This window comes from Sorex fumeus, unplaced genomic scaffold (genome assembly GCF_029834395.1).
Source record: "Sorex fumeus unplaced genomic scaffold, SorFum_2.1 ptg000008l, whole genome shotgun sequence".
NCBI lineage: Eukaryota > Metazoa > Chordata > Mammalia > Eulipotyphla > Soricidae > Sorex > Sorex fumeus.
Window position 1 is genome coordinate 48310442 of NW_026606065.1, and position 23763 is coordinate 48334204.

The following is a 23763-nucleotide window of genomic DNA, read 5'->3' on the forward strand; positions in this document are numbered from 1 at the left end:
CACTTGCCCTTTGAGCAGTTCCAGTGCTATAATTCTCAGCATGTCTAAAGTAGGCATTTAAAAGCAAAGAAATAATTAAAAGGAAAAGCAGATGAGACATAAAAATTCTGCAAAATGTAGTCATTTACATATGTGGATTCCAGGTGTAATAATGACCACAAACACACATACACTCAAAACATACATACACATTCCACAATCCCTCAGTCTGCAAAAGTATTTCGTTGACTTGAAAGATGGATGATTTATCTCAAATAAAAATATTTTTTACAAATTAAATCTACAATCATAAAGCAAGAAGTTACGAATAGCTTTTATTTGCCAAGTTTAACCAATTAAACAGCTAAAGAAAAAAATTACAATGATGCTGAAAGATATTTTATTGGCTTTTTAAAAGACAGATGCAAATGAGAATATCTTATTCAATTAATTTTTAAAAATGACTTAAAAGGAAATAAATATAGAATCTAATACAATTTCTACAATTTCTTCTTGCAAAATTCTCTAAAATGGACAATGCTAAAACCAAGCTTCTCATCTGAGAATCCCTAAAACTTGCATGTCCCTTCAAAGAAAAAAAAGAGACTTTCTTACAAAGGACATGTGTGATACTCACATATTAAAAAAAAATTGTCCTGAAAAAGAACTCTAGCTTTAACGCCCAAATTTTCTATATATATATAAAGATCACTTAATTTAAAATTAATGAACAGATACCTAGACACAATTTATAAGAAAATGCAGAAAGTAATTTATGCACGATTATTTACACAATGAGTTTTGCTAAATAATAATGTAAATATCCTGTTCAAAAATCTGACAAAGCTTTTCTAATAATCAGTCCTGCAGGTTTCAAAAACCTTAATAGATAACAAAGGATGTTTCAAGTGTAGTTACCTAAACTGATCTAAGAGCCAAAAACTAAAACATTTGATATGGTTAATAATTTCATTTTTATTTTATTAAATGTAAGGTCAGAGATCAATGGCATTTACATGCTGGAATGCTGTATCACTCAACTCTTTCAATGATATCAAACACTGATGAACCAAATGTGGCTTTTACTGCGAGACTTTATAGTTTTCTATCAAGTATAAGCAAATCTTTAAATGGGCACATATGCAAATATGCAAAACAAGTGAAATACAAATACTTAGAGAATGAACAGAAATGGTTTTTAAACGTAAACCACCCTGGCATTCACTTTTAATGTTCTATCTTTTCTTCACTAATTTAACTTCAGTTATTAGTACTCTTCTATCCTACTAAAGTTGAGGGTTTACAGATGATCTGGAAATTTCACATTGGTAAGAAAGGAATGTCTGGTCGATGTAATCTAGGGACAAAAAAAGAATTAGTCTTATAAAGTATTAAGATGTATAACAATAAATATATATTAACAGTACATATATGTATAAAATATAAATAGTATAATAAGTACTCCTTTCATAGGATTACTGAAGTACATATATTCTTCTGATAAAGATGAAGCAGTATGCTATATTAATATTCTGCTGTGAAAAATATTGTAAAATTGTAAACTTCTATAAACCTATAAACATCTAGATTTTAGAGTCTTAAAAACAAGACAATCACGTGAATACTAACAGTTTATCTTTAAAGTAGCAAAATTACCATGCCTTTTATCTTATGGTTAATACTACAGATTCTTAAGATTAGTGCTTGCAAAGACTTACACATTATATATAAAGAAAATCTTTGTTCTTGGAGAGGAGAACCTTATAATGTAGCATTTCGATCAATTCTTGAATATGAGTCAGAAACACAACTGTATTCATTGTACTGAGTATGGATAAACTGTGTTTAAATTATAAATAACATTTAAACAACCAAATCACAAACCCTACGGTAAGTGAGGGTTATGCAATAATAACCTTAAAACCCTTGGTGGGGCCAGGGATGTGGTTCACACATCAAAGCACACACCCTGCATGTGTCGGGCCCTGGGTTCAATCCCCTGGCACTGCCCCCGAGCATCACCAACACCCCCACCGAACATTTTGTACTTAATCATACATTTGCTATAGTCTAAATTTTATTTAATTTTAATCTTATAGTAGCCTGTAACAAAAATCAAGAACTTTCAGTAAGCATCATATATGTAGTTGAAATACTTTAAAAATTCAAATCTTTTCTAGCTATGAATGTATGGAATGTTAAAAAAATAGGACAGAAAGTAAATGACATGCAACCTCTTCATGTAATGACACTGACTATACAATAAATGTCATTGCTACATTAAACAGTCTTGAGAAACTCAGTGGGTAATTAGTAAGAAGACAACCTCTACTCTCTTCTCTATATATTCTCTTTATAGCTCTTCGTTTTTTACAATTCCATTCACACAAGTTGTAGTATTCACTGTTGACAGAGACTCATATACATGAAGGAAGAATTAACAGAGCTCCCAGTTTCTTCACAACTTTTATTCCTGATCTAGTTTATTAAGATTACCATATGGGAAGCTACTTTTCAATACCAAATTTCTTTCATGTTTATTTCATCAGACGTCCTTGTGCATTTTAATATTTTGTGTGTGCAAAACGTCCAACACTTTGTCTTATTTTGTTTTTTAAGCTATCAAATTTTCTGCTGGTGATTAATTTGTATATGTCCTGTGGTCAATTTTGAAAAAGAACAATTAAGAGTTTTTTAATATTAAGAGTAATTCTTAAAGTATTCTTAAAGTATTAAGAGTTTCTTAACTGATTTCGAGTTTCAATTTGCCTATAACATTTTATGTAATTTTATGAAATTCAAATTTAAAGACCTAAAAGTTATCCCACAAAGTAACATTAAATTTCAATAAGCTGACTGACTGTATAAACATACATTTGATATGTTGAATTCAAATTAATAACACAAATATACATTAAGCATTCGATATGTGCCTAATCAATTAGGATTAAAGGGATGATATTAAATTATTATTGCTATTTCTTACCTCTATAGTAAGAAGAAATAACGTGTCCTATGAGCAGCTGCCATGCTTTCAGACATATTTCTGACTTTCAGATAATTGACAAACCCTCTGAAGAAAAGGAGCAGGCCTGCGAAGGTTAAAATAATAAAAACATGTCAGGTTTATATATAGTGAGGGGACATGATAAATTTAAAAGATAACTATAAACAAGATCTTCTTAGTTTAAGAAATTCAATGAAACTTCATTCATTCCATATTTTATACTATAAAAACTCCATCAGAAAGATATATAATTTGATTATAATGAGTAATAAGAATACATAATAGTCAAATTTTATTGCCAAAAAAAGTCAAAATTAAAGTAACCTGTCATAAAAAACAAGTTACACAAAAATGTGTATTATATAATTTACATAATAGATCCTAATCACTGAAACAGATTAATCCCATATAAAAAATTTTAACTAACGTATCATATCTAAAGTATTCAAAAGAGAATACTAATAATAATAATAATAATAATGTATATAACCTATAGGTTAGCAATATCAACTTTCTGCTATCTGTGAAAGCTATATTTGAAAAAAAAGGGCATTACTTAATTTTAATTAGTCTTATTTTCAAATACTAGTAAAAGAGTAATTTATAATAATAAATGTTGTTACTGTGAAGAATCAGGAAAGAACACTTGGGAACGGGCAACTCTGATTTCTTGAGTGTTTTTATATATTTTATATCATCTTTTCTGTAAAATACTATATTGAAATAACAACTATTTTATATCACTGATGATCTTTCATAATGTAAAGAAAGCAATGCCTGTGAATTTTACTTCAAAGCTTCAGATGAAAAATAATAGCTAAGTATAAATAGCATTGCCATTATTAGTACAGTTAAGCCTTTGATATATTTAAGCATACAATTCTAAGGGAAACATTTATTAACTCTGGTAAATTTTTAACCAGTTAATGATGGGAGGTTAAAAAAACAAAAACTGAAAGTATGTATGTGTGTAAAACTTTCCATACCTAGAAGGAAAAGCCTATTAATTTTAAATGAGAAATACCAAATTGTACCCCAACTTCCAGCACTAATTGAAACATAAAAAAAGTTCTATCATATACTAGAGAGAAAAGATATGATATATTAAAATGACTCAAAACTAAGGGTAAAATTTCTTCTAAACTGGATTCTATCTGCTTTGCACATCCTAATTTCTTCTTTCTGTGACTCTGCTCTGAATTCTCTATCCTTGTGCCCTTCCAGATACAGTTCAAAGATAATGTGATCTAAATAAAGTATTGTGACCCAAATATAAAAGTATTGTTGAAAATAAGTAAACCAAAATTATTGGTGAAATCACTTCTTTTATCTACGAATTAACATGACAATTCTAAGAAATATATTTTGTTCTGCTCAGAAATTTTCTGAACTAAGCCAATTTCTATCTAGCAACCAATGGCTAAAAGTTAAAGTGTGGTTGACTTTTCTTTAGTATATAACAAGAACATTTTAATCATGGATTAGATTTTTTTAATTCCCTTATGTAAATGAAAGATTATAGCTCTAATAAAGAACTGGGGTTTTATCTGTATTCCACTCCTGGTAAGTGTTCCTAAGAGTCTGATAATTTAGTAAGATACATAAGCAGATATATTGTTATTATGTTTGAATACTTTATTAGTTCATATAATCCTTTACATACTCATTTCTTACTTTTAAGTAAAAAAAAAAAACTCAAAAATGAATACAAATTGAAGCAGTCAGAATGCAATGAACAATATAAAGCTGGCTAAACCCTGGTATGAGTCTAACTTCCCAACAATGTCACATTTCACTATAACTGTCAGAGAAAGGACACAAAATCTTAGTGACCTCAGCTAATACTATGAATGCTTCCTTCCCCAAAGATTCTAAAGATCCAACGGCATGACTAAATAATAACTCAAAGAGAAGACTGCCACCTACTGAAATCTTACTATTTTCCGGTACAATTATTTTGCTGGAGAAATGTGGTCTTTTAAACCAAATAGAAACAAAATGCATTCTCCACGTCAGTAAATAAATTTGAAATATGTACTAAAGGTGTAATATTACCAGGCATCCAAAGTTTAAAAAAAAAAGGCATAAGGGAACAAAAATCAGAAATCTATAAAATTTATTAATATTAATAAAGAGACATACCTTGTAAGAAGACACCACAGCAGTATTTCTGTGATCACTAGGCATGAAGCCTTTCCTAATGCCTGGCTGATTCATGATTAATGCATGTACATTTCAAAAGTATACAGAATGTCTCCATGATAAGCGAATGGATAGAACATTCAAACTATCCTACTCTGAGGTCTCCTAAAATCATTAAGAGAAATTATGCATGTGCAATTTCAAAAACATATCCTGAAATAACTGCTTTTTATCATGCTCTGATTTTTCAAATTTGGTAGAATTCAATTCTCATTTAACAATTATTTAAGTTGTCAGGCCCCAGATTTTAAATCTAAGAAATCTGGAAATACTACATAGAGTTATCTGAATGGCTGCGATGATAACAAATATTTGGACATGAGAACTTAAGAGCACGCCTACTGATGCTTTTCATACTATCATATTATTGCTTTTTATATACTTCCACCACAAAAATTTAAAAATACTAATATAAGGCTAAGAAAGTCCATTATTATTGATTTTTCATTATTTCTATACAAAGTGCAATGCAATTTATTTACATATTACAATTTTAGAAAATATCAAAATTAAAGAAATGAAAATTAATCAAACTAAAGTGCATTAAGAACTTACCAAGCACAAGAAATATCCACCAAAGCCAGTATTGTCCATTGAAATATCCAGTAAAATAATCAGAAAACTATGGAGCAAGCATAAATATAGTAACTGTATTTGATAACTATTGAATTAGCCTGTTTCAGAATGATTCATCTCAATCTTGTTAACACTTAAAATACTTAAAAAATTACAAAAAGAAGAAAAATATTGACATATAGAAGGGAAAAAAATCTCTTGTAAATTCATAAACAATAGTTAGAAACAAAACAATGTTAAAAGGAGTGGGGGGGGGGAGTAACTGCATATTTTCCAATAGTTTCTCATTAGAGAGTTCACATGTCAGTTCTTTTTTCATAATCTCTCAAAGTCACAACTACCATCCTGATCACACTACAGCGACCTGCTGCTTTAGATATTAACACCAAAAGCCACATTAGTTTAATCTTATCAGATGGGGATGTTCTGCTGACCTCCAAAAAGAAGAGCTTTTGACCTTCTGTACACCACCCACTGTTAATCACTGCCAAGAATACCAGGCACATAAAGACCCCCAATTCATTAGTCTTTTTATTTTCAAGCTAGATGCTCCAGTATTCAGTTCCCAACAGTGAGCTAAGAACAGCTAAATGAACCTTGAAGTGGCATGTCAATAGTTCCTATTAGAGGCAGGCCACAGTAAGCAGTTTTATATTCCCTGAAAATTAAGAATATGAACAAACAAATGGAAAGTAAGGTTGAATGATACTGCATAGAGGTATACTTTCTTTGGTATCATTTTCTAGATACAGTTTATTATTTTTAAAGGTTTATAAAGTCAATTTTGTTTTCTTTAGAGTAACTTCATTTAATTTTTCCATGCTTCAAAATTACATTTCAGCGTCTGACATAACTCCAAAACTGCAAAAATGAACATGTTTTATTTACTGTGTTCTGAATCTGATTTAAATAAAAATTACTTGGCTAATATTTGAACTCAAATATGCACCTATTTTAAATAATCTGCAATTTTATAGAAAATTATTTCCAAAAATTTACTAGTAATTTCCATAAAGACTAAGAAATCCTAACCATGGTAACAACTGGAACACTTACAAACTGCAAGTAGTACCACTACTGAGGAACATACCAAGAAACAAAGGCATAAAAAAGATATCTGGTTTTATTTCAATGCTTTTTAAGTATTTTCATGGGAAGTTTCTACACTAAATAAACCATGATCTAAATTCCAAGCGTAGAGCAGTAGAAAATTTAAGTACCAGTAAAGATACAAGTACAAATTAATGCTACACTCTGAAAATATGTACAATGAGAAACTACAGCTTCTAAAGGATTGTAAAAAAGGAACCAATGCCAAATAATAATTAGAAAGAAAAACTTTTCATACAGCTTTTAGATTCAATAAGAATAAAAAGCTAAAGCAATACATTTAGAGAAAATTAAGAACAATGGTATTCTTTTCTTTTTTTTCCTGACTTTTTGTGAAGTTTGTCTTTGTTTCTTTTTTTTTAATTAGTGAATCACCGTGAGGTACAGTTACAGGCTTACAAACTTTGATGCTTGCATTTCAGTCATACAATGAACAAGTACCCATCCCTCCACCAGTGCCCATTTCCCACCACCAATGGTCCCAGCATCCCTCCCACTACCCCCACCTTATCCCCTCCACCCTACCCCGCCTCTGTGGCAGGGCGTGTTCTCTCTCTCTCTCTCTCTCTCTCTCTCTCTCTCTCTCTCTCTCTCTCTCTCTCTCTCAGAACAATGTCACTCTTAATCAAAAATACTTCCCTAAATCTATTAAGTGAAAAATATTAAAAAATAATGAGTCTATGTAGGGCTCACTACTGAGTTAACAAAACTTTTTAAAAATACTAGTATCATAAAGCTAAGAAAAGTCATTATTATTGCTTTTTATAGTTACTGATTGATCAATCATAGGAAACAAAATCAAAATTTAGAAAATAAGTTAATGAAAATAAGTCCAATTTTGTTATTAACACAGCACTTATTGTTTTATCCTATTTTTTAAAAACTTGTTCATTTTTATTAAAATAAATATATTTTAAAGAAATGGGCTGGACCACGAACAGATGACTGGTTAAAGAAACTTTGGTACATCTACACAATGGAGTACTATGTAGCTGTTAGAAAAGATGAAGTCATGAAATTTACATACAAGTGGTACAATATGGAAAGTATCATGCTAAGCGAAATGAGTCAGAAAGAGAGGGATAGACATAGAAAGATTGCATGCATCTGGGGGATATAAAGTAACAAAGTATGAGATTAATACCCAAGAATAGCTGAGATCAGCACCAGGAGGATTACTCCATAACTTAGAGGCCAGCCGGGTATCCTAGAGGAAAGGGCAGTTCAGATAGAGAAGGGAGCACCAAATAAAGAATGTTTGGAGGATCCTCCCAGGAGGGGAGATGCATGTCGAAAGTAGACTATGGACTGAACATGTTTGCCACTCAATGCCTCTTTTGCAGACCACAACACCCAAAAGGAGAGAGAGAACACAGGGGATTGCCCTGCCACAGAGACAGGGGGGATGGGGGTGGGGGGATATTATCCATGGTGGTGGAAAATGGGCACTGGTGGAGGGATGGGTATCTGATCATTGTATAATCGAAACCCAAGCACAAAAAATTGTACAACTACAACTGTAAAAAAAATAAAATAAAATAAAGGGAAAAAATTAAAAAAAAAATGGGCTGGAGCGATAGATCGTGGGTAGGACATTTGTTTGTCTTGCACAGGGCCAACATGGCCAACCCGAGTTCGATTCCTCCGCCCCTCTCGGAGAGCCCGGCAAGCTACCGAGAGTATTCGATATGCCAAACACAGTAACAACAAAGTCTCCAATGGAGACGTTACTGGGCCCGCTCGAGCAAATCAATGAACAACGGGAGGACCGTGACCGTGACGATATTTTAAAGAAATAAAAATATCAAGAACTTGGACAGAACAGTACCAAACCTTGGGCTAAAAAAATCTGCGTATGGTTCATGGCAACTCAGAGCAAAAAGGCAAAGAACAAGCAGTACAATTTATAAACCACCTACTACCTAATAAAGGAAATGACCAGCTTTAGGAAAAAATCTTCTTTTCAGCACCAAACTTCAAGGAGAATTTATGGCTTAGAGAATCAGAAGTTGAAGTACATGTAAGAGAGGTAACATAATCAGGAGCAAATTCAACCACTTTGAATGCAGCCATGCTAGATTCTAATCCACAAACAAACTGTGGCCTATTGAGCAAGTTATAGACATTATTAGTTTCATCATCAATAAAAAGTATGGATTACAACCACGTCATTCATACCGGTAGAATTAACAAGAATTTAGCATTCAAATCATGTACAGGTGCATAATCTGAAGCATTTTAAGAGCAGTTGCCATAATAATTCTGGATTTTACTGACCCTGGCTTTTTTATTCAACTGGAAATCAGATGAAATAAATATGCTTTGTAGAAATGATGTGTTTTAGTAATTGTATAATAACATTTCAATGTGGGAGTAACTTTTTAAGAAGACTCTTTTAAAATATAAATGGCTGTCCTGATACTCTGAGGTACTCAACACTCAAGTCTAATGTGGTGCCACTCATCTCTGTGGTGCCAGAGACTACCAGGTGACCCTTGAGGTGCTCAGGGGCTTCCCAGGCTAAACCCAGAGATGTTCTGCAGGCCATCTGGTGCCAGGGATCAACAGGGCACACACCCTAATGGCTCCCACTTTCTGCCTCCTGACCTCTATAAGGCTTTTTCTTTATCACTCTCCTAGGCCTTATCCTAAAGGAAGTAGGAGGCTAAGGACTATGTAAAAGAGGATCTAAAAGATGCAGTTAAAGGCAAAAATGAAAGAGATGGGGGAAATTATATTAACAATTTGAGTGTCTGTGCACCTTTTACAGAAACCTGAGTACTACAAAAGTTTCTGAGATGGGGGAAGAAATGAACTCTTCTGTTTCCCTACACATTATCTTATAAACACAAAAAGGTAAACACGTATTTCCAAGAAAAGGGAAATAAGAAATAGCTTAGAAGGAGTAATTCTGGGGTGGAGGGGCAGAAAATGAGTTCTGGTAGTTATCTAAAAGTTGAAACCTAACTTCTGAGTTTCTAAAGTTAGAAAAAACAAGATATTTAAGCCTATGATAACTTTACATTGTTATATAATAAACATTGTTACATTTAGACAAGCCTACAGTTTATACTAATAGATAAAATTTACTGGGCACATACACTTTTATAGCAATTGTATAAAGTTTATTATTTCCGTATCTTACCAAAATCATGAATAGCAGTTATTATCAGCCAATTACAAAGAAACTAATGCTTAGCACAATTAAAAAACTAAGTTAAAACATAAGATATAATAAAGTAACATCCTGATTTGATTTGGAATTGCACAGTCTCCTGAGCACCACAAAGGTATAGCCCTGAGTACTTAGCCAAGAGCAGCCCTTAAGTACCACTGGGTATAGCCCCAACAGCCCCACACACCAAAAAAAATTTTAAGAAGATAATATCCGACTCAAGTTTTCCTAATAATAAAGCACTTGTCATGATTAACTTACTCTCATGATAAAGTTATAAAATGTTCACATCCCAGAAGTCACAATAATTACAGAAATAAAAGTTTCACAATTATTCAATTCAAACGCACTAAATAAACATTTATGAACCACAATAAAGATGTTGTATATTTTAATTTAATGTAAAGGCAACAGAAATTATTGAAACTCACCCTGACAATAAGAATCCATTTGATCAACGAAAGGCCAAATCCACAGATAGCACCATACCTTCCAGCTATGGTATTGGTGATACAGAAGGATAAACAAAATCCAAGCCAGTTGAAAATAAATGCCACTAAAAGCAAGAGAAACAGTTCTTTAAAGAACACTTTGAAAACAAAATTAAAAGCATAATATTTGCAGTACTTTTTGCTTAATAGAAAATAGAAGTTTCAATCAAATATTCTTTCAATTATAGTTATAGTCTACAAATATACTACTTACTATCTATAGTAACAAATGAATAAGCTTGGTTTCAGTTTGGTCAATAGGTATCAATTCAACCTTCTAAAGCTTTTGACCTGTGGGTGAAACTGCATTTTTCAACCACTACCAACAAATATAGGTCATAATATAGTGTTTATAAAATCCCACTAAAGAAGTTCAGCCTAAGTAATCACCCAATTAAAACAACTTTAAAGAGAGAATATTAAAGATGAGTCAAACATATACAGAACAGAGTTCTCAAAGCAGAAACTATTCATCACCTCTTTCCACCTACTTAACAAACTTTTCTTTTTCTTCAACCCAGGAACCCTGTACCCCACTGCCAACCTGTGTCTTTATTTCAGGGAAGGTTGGATCTAATGCTTATCTCCCCAAATGGATCCTTGGAGTAAATGAGGTGGGAGGGGAGGGGAAGGGAGGGGAGGGGAGGGGAGGGGAGGGGAGGGGAGGGGAGGGGTGAGGTGGGAGGGATCACAGAAGTCCTGAATTTCCCATCCCTTTTTTTAAAAATTTAGTTATTTCTATAGTACCAGGGATTAAACCAAGGACCTCATACATGCCAGGCAAGTGCTCTACCACATCCTCAGAGCCTCTTTTCTTTTAAACAGTACTTCTGAAAAATATGATTTGGTGTTTAAAAACAAAGCGAGGAGAGCAAGGATGGAACCTGGATTAAGTAAGAGTTACTCTAAATCAGTTTGAAGTGCGTTATGGATACAAAACTGCTTACTATGCCAAGAGCCTTCTTTTATGTATATTTGAGAATTTCTAAAATAGAAGCTTTTCTAAAAAAAAAAAAAAAGGAACGGGTTTGGACACAGTGAAACTGCTAAGGGATCCAATATGAACATTAAGGATAAAAACATTGCTCCAAGGGGAAAAGATCAGCAGAGAGTATGGACACTTCTGTGCCCAGTTCTGCTCATCCTTTGATTTCCTGTTAGCTGAAATAATTTTCTACTGGGGAAATAGTTAAGAATTTTGTACTACTTGTAGATGAAACCATTCTGAAATAGGTTCCTGAGGTATAAGAATGCACCATTCTAAGAAATAAAAATAACTAAATGTTAAGTCACCATAATAAAACATCTAAAAATTAATTTTAGTCTAGTTTTGGTCCTATTGTGGGTCCAGGCAATAAAATCCTGAAGAACTTTAACCAACTCTCAGGGAGAACAAGGAAAACTTCCTAAAGAAATTAACATTTTTTCAGAATTCTGAAGACAAACAGGAAACAATTTAGGTGAACTATTTCTTTGAAGTAGTTCCCATGTTCCAGTAATTTCTTCCTTCCTAATGCCCTTGCGTACCAGCCTTTTTGGTTATTCAGAAGAATGCTTATTATTTAGTGTGGCAATCAAAGGAATGAGTTTTGAAATGAGAAGCCTGAGTTTGAGTCACAGTGCATCAACGCATATACCTGTATGTACACTGCGGACTTATGTTCTCTGACCTGGAAGTACCTCCTTCACGTGAGAAAATGCATGTGAAGAGTACAGCACAGAATCTGGAATTTTGTGATGACTAGAAAAAATGTTAACCTTTATCACTACATGTGATATCTTTTAATAACATCTTTATCTTATAATCTTACAGCTTTCTCCCACTCTCTCTTCTCTTGCTTTCTCTCTCACAAACTCTCCTCACATGTCTCTAAATAAAACGATTTTACTTAAAAATAACAAAATCTCTCAGAAGACACTACTGGAAACAAAGTTTGTTTGCTCTCCTTTTTTTCTTTTGTAAATCTAGATAATGATCAGTTTGCTATTACCCATGCTATCAACTCCATCACTAATCACACTGCTTCTTCCTCCTGGACCAGGAAGTCATCTGTGTGTAGAGAAATCTTAAAATTTTAATTAAAAATCAAAAAAAATAAAAAATTTCTCAGTTGTACTAGTCACATTTTCAAGAACTCAAAATGTGACTTGTAGTCACCATATTGAACAGTGGAAATAAAGACTATTTTCATCATTACAGAACACTCTTGGAAACAGATGCTCTATATCTAATTAACTACATGTGTTAGTTGTGGAGAAAAAAATACATAATAACACTAGGCAACCTAAGCTGACTTCAGGCCCATTTAAAATAAAAAAATTTCTATTCAACAACCATAGAAATTCCCAACTGGTGAGTCACATACTTCAATGACAAGCTGAGTTACTTCTCTTCTGAGCAGGTGGGTGAGATGTGAGACAGAGAACACACTAACACCAGCACTGAGCACTTCCTTTATTCTACTATGTCATTAACCTTCTGTTATTATGTAAACACATTACACTGTCAAAATACAGGAAGCAGTAATGAAGAAAATACAAAAACAGCAGAATATCCCAAAGGTGTATTTTCACTTTTAAGTGTGTTTAGCTTTGGAGGGAAAGAATTCAATGCTACCCAATTTCTTCAAAAGCAGATGTACAATGTCTATTACTTATCAATGTCAGAAATAAGATTCAAGAAAGATAAAATTATCACTGAGGCATCATATTCTGTTTGCTCTGTTTGTTATGAACTAAACTGGCCCCTCAAAATTCAGAGACTGAAATCCAACTCCAGCAAAGTAATGCCTCAGACAGGGGCCGCTGGAGGCTGTTTCCAGTGTAGAGATGCTAAGGGTGGAGCCCTAATGCATTCAGATGGGTGTCCTTCAGGAACAGGACTACAACTCTTGTGGAGGGAAGTGGTCAACAAGGGGACATGGGGGGAGTTGAAAGGTAGTAAAGTGTTATGAAATAGACCCTATCAGCAATAGTCCTGTACACCATTGTGACAAAAGTTATTTTAAAAAATAAAAATAAATAAAAAGGTCTCTCATACAGGCAGACTGATGGGGGCCAGGGGCCGGCCATCGCTGGAGAGACAAACACTGTGATCCTGAAACCCAGTTATGAATAACTTTGTAATTCACAGTGAATAAAAAAGTTAAAATTTTAAAAAATGTCCTTAAAAAGAGGAAGAAAAACAATAGAGTTCTCAATGCACTAATGTATAGAGAGGTTGTGTAAGGATAAAGAAAGATTGACATCTTTAATCCAGGAAGAGAATTCTCATCAAAAATTACTTTCTTGGGGCTGGAGCAATAGCACAGCGGGTTGGACATTTGCCTTGCATGCAGCCGACCCGGGTTGGATCCCCATCATCCCATATGGTCCCCTGAGCACCACCAAAAGTAACTCCTGGGTGTAGAGCCAGGACTAACCCCTGTGCATCACCGGGTGTGCCCCAAAAAGCAAAAAACAAAAAAATACTTTCTCTACAACCAAGAATTCCACAGAAAATCACAGAAAGTCCACAGAAAGTCACAAGACAAGCAAGCAAAAAACTAGGATTGAAATATTCAAGTCTTTCACTCTCTCTGGTGATCTGAGATATATATAAACTTCCCAAGAGACTAGCAGGACAACCTAGAAAGTAACATTGTACACTTCCATCAAATTCTCATCAAAAATTACTTTGGATTTCTAGTCGACAAATATTGAAAAAAAATTTTTTCATCTTTAAGTCAGTCAATCTGTAGTATTTTGTAACAACAACTTTGCAAACTAACAAGCAGCACTGTTCTCCCGTTGTTCATCAATTTGATGGAGCGGGCCCAGTAACATCTCCATTTTGAGACTTGTTAGTGTGTTTGGCATATTGAATACATCACGGGTAGCTTGCCAGGCTTTGCCATACGGGCGAGATACTCTACTCTTGGTAGCTTGCCGGGCTCTCCGAGAGGGGCAGAGAAATTGAACCCGGCTTGGCCGGGCTGGCTGTGTGCAAGGCAAACACCCTACCGCTGTGCTATTGCTCCAGCCCAACTAACAAGTAACTAAAATTTTAATTGCTTTAAGCTCCAAGCAAGCTGCCTCACCCAAGTGCCTCACTCTACGGATCCAGCCCAAGTGACAGTTCTTTGTTTTTTTGTTTCAGTTCTAGATTTGCTATGGTGACAACTGACAATAAATAGAATTTAATAAAAGTAGACTAACCCTTAAATGTGAAATTCATTTAAAGAAACCATGTTGTAGAAATAGGTGATCATAAAGGCTGCTCAGAGAGAGAAGCACCAAATAAAAGGTGTTGGGAGGATCCTCCCAGGACGGGAGATGCAGGCTGAAAGTAGCTATAAACCGAACATAATTTCCACTCAATGCCTCTTTTGCAAACCACAGCACCCAAAAGGAGAGAACAAAAGGGAATGCCCTGCCACACTACCTTTCTACCGGTTCTCAGAAACCAAAGCCAATAGAAGGCCTTGAATAGGGTAGAGCTCTCTTATTTTTCACCTTTTTCTTTCTAAGAATGCCAATTATTTTTGTTTGTTTGCTTTTTGGGTCACACCTGGCGATGCTCAGGGGTTATTCCTACCTCTGCACTCAGGAATTACTCCTGGTGGTGCTTGGGGAACCATATGGAATGCTGGGAATCGAACCCGGGTTGGCTGCATGCAAGGCAAACGCCCTACCCACTGTGCTATCTCTCCAGCCCCAGGATGCCAACTTTTTTTTTTTTGTCACTGTGAATTACAAAATTAGTGGGTTTCAGGCATATAATATTTCTCCCTACAGTAAAGCCCAAAGTGAAATTGGATTTCACTAGCAGTAGCAGAAGGCTTGTATACCCAGCATTCCCCAGGAAAAGTAAGATTTGGAGAAACAAGCAGGAGGAAAACAGAGGCCACTGACTCAAAAAAGTTGGTGGGAAATGCTTAGTTCTTCTCATACTCATCTTCAGAGTGCCCTACCATGGAAGAAAGTAAATGAAGTATGTTCAAACAGATTAATGACAGGGGAAAAGTTGTCTACCACTTTAAATCCTATTACTTAATAGGGAATTACCACCAAGGGTAGAAAAAAAGGGGGGGGGGGAGGCAGAAATGATAAAAATAATGCAAAATTAAGTGTTACCACCATCTTCACTAAATGGCACTCTATAATTAATGGTTATTTCATGTCTTTTCACTCATTTGATCCGCACACTAGTCTTTTAAGAAGGGCAAGGTCAGAATTGAGGCCTAGAAAAGTTAAATTCCACAGAAAGTCATAAAACAAGTAAGCATAAAACAAGGATTGAAATATCTTGAAATATCCAACTCTTTTACCCTCTCTAGTGATCTGAGATATAGATAAACCTCCCAAGAGACAAGCAGGAAAACCTAGAAAGAAACATTGCACACTTCCATTTAATAGTGAAGGTACATTTTTTAAATTTTTCAATAGTCTAACAATAGTTATCAACTCTTGCAAGGGATGCAACAGTGGCAATATATTAAAAAAATCACTGGGCAGAGAACACTTGATGATAGTTCAAGACAGTTAGCATCACCAGTAATAAAGGGTAATCAGACTACTGCTCCCTTCTAGAATGGACTGAGAAGAGCATATCATTTCTTAGATATCCTTGTTTTAAAAAAGACATTTCTCTTTACATACAAGTGGTACAATATGGAAAGTATCATGCTAAGCGAAATGAGTCAGAAAGAGAGGGATAGACATAGAAAGATTGCATTCATCTGGGGGATATAAAGTAACAAAGTATGAGATTAATACCCAAGAATAGCTGAGATCAGCACCAGGAGGATTACTCCATAACTTAGAGGCCAGCCAGGTATCCTAGAGGAAAGGGCTATTCAGATAGAGAAGGGAGCACCAAATAAAGGATGTTTGGAGGATCCTCCCAGGAGGGGAGATGCATGTCGAAAGTAGACTATGGACTGAACATGTTTGCCACTCAATGCCTCTTTTGCAGACCACAACACCCAAAAGGAGAGAGAGAACACAGGGGATTGCCCTGCCACAGAGACGGGGGGATGGGGGGATGGGGGTGGGAGGGATATTATCCATGGTGGTGGAAAGTGGGCACTGGTGGAGGGATGGGTATCTGATCATTGTATAATTGAAACCAAAGCACAAAAAATTGTAAATCTACAACTTTAAAAAAAATAAAATAAAATAAAGGGAAAAAAAAAAAAAGACATTTCTCAAAAAAAAAAAAAAAAACACTAGGAATTGAGCTTTAAGTGACTCAGCCATTCCATTCCTGGGAATATATCCCAAGGGCCCAAAATCACAATGCAGAAGAGCCATCTGTACTCCTATGTTCCCTGTTGCACTATTCACAATAGTCAGAATCTGGAAATAAACCAAGTGCCCAAGAACAAAAGACTGAATAAAGAAACTATGGTACATATACACTATGGAATACTACTCAGCCATAAGAAAATATAAAGTTACGCAATTTGCTGATATGCGGATGAATCTAGAGTCAAATGAGTCAGAACAAGAGGGACAGACACGGAATGATCTTACTCATGTGGGATTTAAAGAAGCATGGGGAATAACTAATGCTCAGAGGCAATAAAGTGCAGGGGAACTGGTCCTTAGTAGGAACTTGCCACAGGGGGTGGGGTAGGGGGAACAGGTCAGGGAAGGGACTACAACAATGAGAGAGGAAAGTGATCACTCTGGAGGAGGACTGGGTGCTGAAAGGAGGTAAAGTCATATGCATGATACCCTACCAGTAACAGTACTGTAAACCATACTGCCTAAAAGGGAAAAAAAGGAACAGAGATAAACTGGCAGGCTGGAGGACAGGAGGGAAACTGAGGACACTGGCGAGGGAAGTGGACACTGGTTAAGGGACTTCTGTTGGAATACTGTATACCTGAAACACAATCATGAATAACTTTGTAATTCTGTAATTCATGGTGATTCATTAAAGATATATTCAATTTTTTTTAAAAAAAGTAAGATCGGATATATGCAGGTTAGGTATGTATGAGACATTCTGTGGCAACACTAAAAAGGATAAAGTAGTAAATGCATTATTAGAAAGAGAGAGGTTTCTTTACATTTTCTGAACATGAATATGTGATTATCTCACCAAGCTCAGGTGACAAACTTTTAGGATTATAGCAATAAGAAACTGAAACATAAACACTGAAACAGAAAAAAAAATAAAAACAACAAAAGGTTTTAATTGAAACCACTAATATTCATTGAGGCTTTATTTGTATACATAAATGCTTAAATTGTAAGCCACAATGGATAAAATCAAGTTCTCAAGCCCAAAAATAGACAACAGAATAGAATTGAGACAATCGCTACTAAAAACGTGAGCACAGAAAATTAGCACACTGCAATTTAGAGAACAGCCACTAGATGGTAGTAATTACAAATAAATCTATACTTCACACGACCAAGCACCAGCCTACTAAGAAAAAGAAGTCATGAAATGAAATTTGTAATTTTACTTTTGTGACACTGGTGCAACATTTGTATATAAAAATGTAAGTTGCACAAAGAGGCTGGCAGGGGAGAGGAGGAACCTAGGGACACTGGTGGCGGGATCAGTGCTGGAACATAGTATGTCTAAAATTCAACTACGAATAACTTTGTAAATCTTATGTGTCTAAATTAAATATAATTTAGATTAAATATAACTTAATAAAATTTCAGATAATTTACATTAAACATAAACATATTTATGTTCAATATTTATTGCCAATGGGCAAAATTCAACCACGTATCTAAGTAACCATGCATTTACAATTATATATATCCCTGAAACATTTTAAAATAAAAAGAAACTGAGACTAAAAAATAAAGAGGTTAAATGAAATACAGTGATAGATAATAATTAAGATCTCAGTCAATAATCAGATGGTATCAAGTACGTTATTATTCCTAATAGGCATTTATATAATACAAATAGTACAATACAGTTCGATTCATTCCTGTCCAATTAAGATGTTTACATGATTTTTTTAAAATTATTTTTTCAGTTTTTGCAGGACATGAATGGGGTGTCACACCCAGTTGTGACAGGAGTTTCTCCTCACTGAGTACTCAGGGGACCATATTCAGTGTCCAGCAAGGATCAAACATGGGTCTTCTGCAGGCAAAGCATGCAGTCTGTTGAGCTATCTCCCTAGAGGCTGAAAAATGTATTCAAAATATAAAAGGTGAACTAAATACACTAGGTGAACTACAAAAAAAAAAAAACTTAGAAGAAAAACCAAGATCCACTAGACTGTAGCACTGTCCTCCTGTTGTTCATCAATCCACTAGATTAGCAGGACCAAACCATACTCATTTGGAGCTCATGTCTTCTCTTTGTCTTTGAGAAGATCACTCAAAGGAATAGAGTATTTGCTCTGCATGTGGGAGTCCCAGGTTTGATCCCCAATATGACAGGGTCCCCCAACATGGTTCCCCAAGCAATGAGCAAGGAGTAGCAACTGAAGACCACCAGGTATGACCCCAAAACCACAAAGAATAAAATATTTAAAAAATAGGGCCAGAGCGATAGTATAGCGGGTAGGACATTTGCCTTGCATGCAGCCAACTGGGGAATCCCACCATCCCATATGGTCCCCACTTCCCGCCCCCACCTCCAGCACCACTAGCAGTGATTCCTGAGTGCAGAGCCCTGAGCATCTCCGGATGTGACCAAAAAAGCAAAATATAAATAAATAAATTATAAATGCATTCATTGCCTTTTTACTGTATCAAACATGATGTGACTAGGAAAGTAAATTTCATATATACATTAGATGTTATCATCATGAATATAACTTAGTAAATTAGAGAAAATAAAACTGGCTCACCCAAACATTTTTAAGTGATTATCTACTTCTATTCTTCAGCAGATTACTCTTCAGAAATAAAAGACCGTCAAAGCGGAGGAAAATACAAGTGATTTTCAGATTCAAAAGTAACTCAAGAAGAATGTGTATTTTACGCTTTCTATTTTAAAGTTGAATGTCACACTTCAACTGTGTCATCATCTTTAGAAACTGAAATAGTGAGAACTTGTCACTGCTTATAGACGTGGCCTGGATTATCTTTACTCTACATGTCATTATAAATCACATTTTTAAAAAAAAAAAAAGCAAACAATTTGATGGGCCGAAGTGATAGCACAGTTGGTAGGACATTTGCCTTGCATGTGGCTGATTCAGGTTCGATCCCAACACCCTAAATGGTCCCCAGGCCCCACCAGGAGTGATCCCGCAGCATCACTGCATCCGCTCCCAAACCAGAAAGGTACATTTGTAAAAAAGTAACAGAAAGTGCTTTCTTGAGTTGCTATGAATTTAAAGCACTGATTATATATGTTACTTATTTAATAAATCAAGCTAGATTCTTTAAAAACAAAAACAATGTAGTAGTGAGAACTATAACTATCTTACCTCAGGAAATTATGGATATTTAATCAATTACTAAATTAAGAAATCTGAAGGAATAGGCAAGGATTGTGATTCAGTAGTAAAGTTCATGCGCTGTATGCATGAGCCCTGGATTTGATGGCTTTTTATTTTTTTCATACCAAAAAAATATTTGCAAGATTAGAAAATATTACTTAGGGGCCTTGGAGCTTTTTGGAAAGCCGGTCGTGACGGGGGCGACTGAGAGCTCATGGGAAGAGGGGCGTTCCGGGCTCGTCCTCCATGCCCTACCGAGGTCACGAGTTGCCCCCCATGAGCGGCTCTCTGGCACGCCCATGGCTCTAGAGCCACAGAAGCCAGTCTCATAATTATCTGACTCTCGGCAGAAATACTTCCAGGCTTAATAAGTAAAATATCAGAAATCCAAAATAATTTGATTCTTGTAACCAGCTATAGAAAGAAATTATTTCAGAAAGTCTTTTCAACAGGTCTGATTTGGAGGTATAAACTCTACATAATAATGATACATCTTTTGTCGAAACAATGAACCCAATCAAAGTAGATAGAGTGTTAACTAGAATTCATCTGCCTCACAGGCACTGGGAGAGTTGGGAGGGGGTTATATTGGGGTTCTTCTTGGTGAAAAGTAAGTACTGGTGAAGGGAAATGTGTTTGATGATTGCATGACCGAGACTTAAACCTGAAAACTTTTCCCACAGTGATTCAATAAATTAATAAATTTAAAAAATTTTTAAAAATTACTTAGGTTTCTATCCTTCTACTTGTTATCCTCCCTGCCCCCAAATAAGATTTATGTATTTTTCTTTTCTTAGTTATTGTCCAGTTGCCCTATATATCATCTCCTTTTCCAATCTTTCTTCTTATTTAAAGACATTCAAATGGAAGTCTTCTGCCCTGGAAGCAGGATTTAGTTTAATTCTACATTCTCCTATAGCAGTGACTAGACCTGTAACATTCTCAACAAAAACATATTAAATTGAAATATGCTTTTATAACTCAGTACCGTTACCACTGAGCATACCTATAATTTATAATTAGCATTTTATTAAATTCTAGGATTTGTATAACATGAACACACTTTAATATCATAAAATGAGAAATTTTTATGCTGTAACAGGTAGAGAGAACTGGGGCTAGAACTATGGTGCACTGGGTAGGGCACTTGCCTTCCATGCAGCTGACCTGGGTTTGGTCCCCAGCATCCTATAATGGTCCCCCAAGCTCTGTCAGGAGTGAGTCCTGAGTGCAAAGCTCTGTCAGAGTGAGTCCTGAGTGCAAGAGTAACCACTAAGTATCACTAGATGTGCCCCCAAAAAAAGGTAAACAAAATTAATATCTACCTTCTGTCAGTGACTTTGTTACTCTAAACATACATATGACCAATTTTTGCAAACAAACAAACATAGCCTGGGGAGAAGAAAAAATCACTTACTGAAAAACGCCAGCATGAAAATGCCATCATTACCCACTCTGAGCTGATCTGCATCACTGAAGTCATCTCTTGGTGGACACTCTTCCTCCTGAATCTGTGAAATACAGTATTATTGTATCTCAAAGTAATCATCATCTGATTTTAGAAGAAAAGAATTTAAATAAAACCTAATTGTCCTCGATTTCTGGTACAGACAAAATGAGATTATGACTACAATGTCAGCAATTTCACATTAAGTAGTCAAACAAACTAGAAAGTGTAGGAAAAAGAGCCAGGAGCAGTGGTCCATGGCTGGAAGTGGGAGACGAGAAGAGCAGATAGAACAGAGAAGGGACCACTGACAATGATAGTTGAAAATGATCACTCTGGACAAGAACTGAGTGCTGAAAAGAGGTAAAGTGGTATACAAATAAAGTGATATAAAGTGATATATAGATATACCTTTTCAGTACGTGTATTGCAAACGATAATGCCTAAAAAGAGAGAAAGAAAAGAAGAAAAGTATCTGCCATCGAGGCAAGCTGGGGGGAAGGGGGCGGCGAGGGGGGGAAGATAGTGTGTGGCAAGAGAAAAACCCGAAACATTGGTAATGGAAAATGTACACTGGTGAAGGAACTGGTGTTGGGACATTGTATGACTAAAACCTAATTAAATATAAGTCTGTCACTATCTTACAGTGATTCATTTAAAAAAAAATTAGCAAGTACTCATTTTTCATGGGCAACTTCAAAAAGAAGTTGGGGGGAGGCCACACCTAGCAGTGCTCAGGGCTTGCTCCTTACTCTGTCAAGAGATTACTCCTAGTGATCAAAAAAATATTAAATAAACTATTTCAAAGACAGTAGGGGAACACACTGCCTTTTTTATGTACTACCTTTCCAAGGGAATTGAATAACTTTAATTTTTAAATCCTTTATTTATACACCTTATAAATCCTTCCATTAGTAAGACAATGAAATATTTTAAAGTCAAGATATGTAAGAGAACTTAGGGTTTCTGTCTTCTTCCTCATTTCTCACACTAGTGAACTGTCAAGAGAGCACTTAGTAGCTTAATCATACTTTTATTAAACACCAAACACGTGCCAGATAACAGCTAAGTGCTAAAACTGTACACAAAAAGATGAAGATGCTCACCATTTATCTATCAAGTGCTAGATACTATGTTGAAAGAGACGTTAAAACAATTTAAAACATGTTACCAAAAAAAGTTAATCCTACCCACTATAGGGTATAAAAAGGGACTAATTTAAGATCGTGGCAGTTTAAATGTTTCAAGTGAATTATTTGAAAATCAGGAATGTCTGTGTTTATAAACCGTCCATATACACAGCCTTCATTATCCTGTAATATACATTCTACCAACACATTTATTTCCTACATTCTCCAGTAAGTGGCTGAGATAAATAAGCTTTCAACTCACCACTTACAACTGCATATAATAGAATACTTATTGAGTGCCTGAGAAGTCTGGGTACTGAGCCCTGCCACACTGGCCCTAATCTGCAGGCTGCATTAGCTACTGTGACCACAACAGTGTTTTTGATGGGGCATATTGTACTGCTGAGATACAGAAGTAAAGAAAAGACTAAAAAAGAGAGCAAAAGTAAAAAAAGAGGAAGAAATCTACGTCAACAGACAGTGATATACACAGACCTATTTTTGCTATTATCAAATGTACAAACCAACTCATAACAGTACTCCTCGAGGGGAAACGAGCGAGTGTTCTTACTCTTTGAGCTGTTTCTGCTGCTGCCGCTGCCATTGCAGCTGCTTTGGCCTTCTCAGCTTCATCGTAAGTAGGAAGAGAGGTAGCGACACTGTAGGGAGGCGGCACGGGATAGAACTCACTGTAAACTTCAGCATCTGAAGGAACAAGGGTAGAGAACAATCACTAACACAACTTATTTTGATCTGAAGTCCCCAAATCTAACTTGAATAATGTGTAATAGTCTTGAGCTCTGTTACAAGACACATAATACAAATTACTACCAAAAAACATGTATATTATTAGCTCTGTATTTTTTATTATAAAGAGAAAGAGCTGGTAAATATGATCTAAAGGCTGGTAGAAAAGAACAAGAATGTGAAGAATGAGATTGTGAAAATATGTGCAAGAAAAGCGAAGGAAAAAAACAACATCCAAGTATCGTCTGTGTGCTAAATGCCAGGCTCAAAATACTTGATTTGCTTGCCTATAATCTTTGTTTAGAAATGTGATCTCATTTTTGTAAAGATTTTATTACTGAATCACTGTGAGATAGACTTTTACAAGATGTTCATGATTAGGTTTCAGTCATACAGACACTACTTCCACTACGCAGCCGTCGCCACACTCCAGGATGCTTTCCGGACCTGCGCGGCCACAAAGGGCGCGACACATCATAAGACACT

At 35.2% G+C, this 23763-nt stretch overlaps 1 protein-coding gene across 1 annotated transcript in view; it reads right to left on the minus strand.

Annotated features, from left to right (window-relative positions):
* Nucleotides 1-362: 362 nt before the first annotated feature.
* Nucleotides 363-23763, minus strand: part of NDFIP2 (Nedd4 family interacting protein 2) — a 65962-nt gene continuing 42561 nt past the window's right edge. Inside the window, exons 3-8 of the mRNA XM_056109905.1 lie at nt 23102-23235; nt 21371-21464; nt 10481-10605; nt 5744-5810; nt 2966-3071; nt 363-1336 (exon numbers count right to left, since the gene is read on the minus strand). Of these exons, the coding sequence (XP_055965880.1) occupies nt 2968-3071; nt 5744-5810; nt 10481-10605; nt 21371-21464; nt 23102-23235 (524 nt within the window). The 3' untranslated portion in view covers nt 363-1336; nt 2966-2967. The remainder of the gene's footprint in view (nt 1337-2965; nt 3072-5743; nt 5811-10480; nt 10606-21370; nt 21465-23101; nt 23236-23763) is intronic.